Below are 2138 nucleotides of genomic sequence, written 5' to 3' on the forward strand. Positions count from 1 at the left end.
GGAGGGGGGGGGGGATGTCCCCCAAATAACATTCTTGTTGAGTTTTCTCTCAGGAGGACATCGTGGGATACGAGGCAATGCGAGATCGCTTTGGCGCGGAGGTTGAGTCCGGGCTGATCGAGGTCATCTGCGCCCCGGACTCGTTCTACCCGTCGTACATCGACGGGGATGGCGACAAAGGCAACTGGAAGCACGCACTCGACGTGTCCTTCCTCATGATGTACTCACAGGAGAGGGCAGAATTTTACTTGCAGCTCACTGACGAATCCCACGTTAGCAGGGGTTTTGTCACAAAAATGCAGTGGTTTGCCATGGAGCTAGAGGCAAAACAGTACTGGATGGCCATCAAGTACTCGGAGCAGGGTTTTGCAGGTGCGTGTAGCAATCTGAGTTACTACATGACATAATCTGTAGGTATACAAATATTTCGGTCTTTATTTACAGGAAATTTGTTTCTAAGTTCCGAGTTACCGCGCACCATTCAGTTCTTCCTCATGTTTTACAATGACCAGAAAATCGAGGATCTATTTAAAAACTTGGTGTACGCAAAAGCTTGCAGACCGGGGATGATTCAGGTAAGCGAATTAAATGTAGATTGTCATAATGCAGATAAGGCTCATACGCGTACGCGCCGAACGTATAAGCGTAAATAATCACTTCACAGCACATTTTCACTTTTGTGTGTATCAATCGTGCCCTCCCTCACAGGCCGAATGCCAGAGCCGAATGAACAAAGTTTGGGTGAAGCACAAGGTGCCGCTGATCCGCGTCGGCTCCGCGACACGCTCGCGCAACAACTCTGACGTCGCCGCCGTCCTCGTGGTCTGACTCGCCTCAGCCGCGGGCGCGGGAGCCGTTCGTCTCGCAGAGGCGGCCCGATCAGCCGACCCGGGTAGCGTTACTGTTGCTGTTGCTGCCGAGGCTGCAAGCCCCCTGCTGCCGGAACTCGACGAGTACCATGAGGTACGTCAGGATCATCAGGCACACCGACAAGACCATCCTCCTGTTGAGGCACCAGAAGCCGGCGACGCACACCGACTCGGGGCTGTACGACAGCGCCTCCCGGAACACCTGTGCGTCAGATCGGCGTCAGCGTGCATTACGAGTCAGTCAGCCTTATGGCCTACGTTTTGCATACGGCGTGTGTGTACCCACCTCGCGAGCGAACGCGAAGTTGGTGACGGAGAGGGGATCGACGAGCTCGAACGATCTGGCCAAATTGGTGACCTGGAACACGAAGAGGGCGGCAGGCTTATTCACAGTGGGTGAGCGGCACGTCGACCCCGTGGCCGTGGGCTGCTCACCGAGTCCACCGCGCGGTCTGCAGACCAGCACATGATGATGAGGAGTACACCGAGCTGCGAGGACGAGCCCAGGAGGCCGAGGGTCTGGTGCAGGGGTGCGCCGCCCAGGAAGCAGTTGAGCACGTGGTACACGCACAGCACGTTGTTGATCACCAGCAGGGCGCAGACGATCGTCACCGAGACGGGGGCGATCATGACGCCCTGTAGCATGTCGCGTAGCGTCAGCCACGCCCGCCGGTAGCGCAACAGCTCGGCGCAGCTCATCTCTTGAGAGGCGTCCTGCGTGGCCGGATGAACACAAATCGCGGGCTTCTATACTGTGTCCTTTGAGTGATGGGCGTTTTTCGAATATGATCTATTTTACATTAAATTGGTCATTATGACAATTACATGGAATTTACCTGAGCGAATCGGTGTGCAAGGGCCTGGGCGACGTCCTTGATGATGTAGTACACGAGGCTCAGGCCCCCTACGATGGCCCCGATGAGCACGTTGCCCATCCAGTGGGCGGGCACCTGAAAATAGCGCCGTGCGATACTCGATAATGTCGAAAATTTTCAATACAGGGTGGGTAATCCGCGCCGTGTTTTTTTTTTTCCTGTTCCGCATTCATGCGTGCGGAGGGGTTGCATACTCGCACGGAGCCGTAAGGCGCCCTGGCGAGCGACGATAGGCAAGCCCGCCAGCACGCATGATTCCGCTACAGTGTAAGCAGAAAAAACCGAGGGGGCACCAACTCCGAAATTTAGTGCACTGTGAATACACTCTTATAGTGAATATCATTGAATAATCACTGAATATCGCCTGAATACTGAAGGTATTAATTCCCTCGTG

General features: G+C 54.8%; 1 protein-coding gene across 1 annotated transcript; it reads left to right on the plus strand.

Moving 5' to 3' along the window:
- Positions 1–19: 19 nt before the first annotated feature.
- Positions 20–1690, plus strand: LOC113207146 (alpha-1,3-mannosyl-glycoprotein 4-beta-N-acetylglucosaminyltransferase A-like). Its single transcript, XM_052276593.1, has 3 exons — positions 20–372; positions 445–575; positions 709–1690. Exons 1-3 carry the CDS (start codon positions 78–80, stop codon positions 826–828), a joined length of 546 nt encoding a protein of 181 aa, XP_052132553.1. The 5' UTR covers positions 20–77; the 3' UTR covers positions 829–1690.
- The last annotated feature ends 448 nt before the right edge of the window (positions 1691–2138 follow it).

Source organism: Frankliniella occidentalis, unplaced genomic scaffold (genome assembly GCF_000697945.3).
Source record: "Frankliniella occidentalis isolate FOCC.00 unplaced genomic scaffold, Focc_3.1 Scaffold3568, whole genome shotgun sequence".
NCBI lineage: Eukaryota > Metazoa > Arthropoda > Insecta > Thysanoptera > Thripidae > Frankliniella > Frankliniella occidentalis.

Bases quoted from the DNA above. Each gene is read 5' to 3' on its own strand.
- LOC113207146 (XM_052276593.1), top strand. From the start codon at position 78: ATGCGAGATCGCTTTGGCGCGGAGGTTGAGTCCGGGCTGATCGAGGTC. The intron at 373-444 runs GTGCGTGTAGCA...CTTTATTTACAG, and splicing joins CTCGGAGCAGGGTTTTGCAG to GAAATTTGTTTCTAAGTTCC. The intron at 576-708 runs GTAAGCGAATTA...CCTCCCTCACAG, and splicing joins GCAGACCGGGGATGATTCAG to GCCGAATGCCAGAGCCGAAT.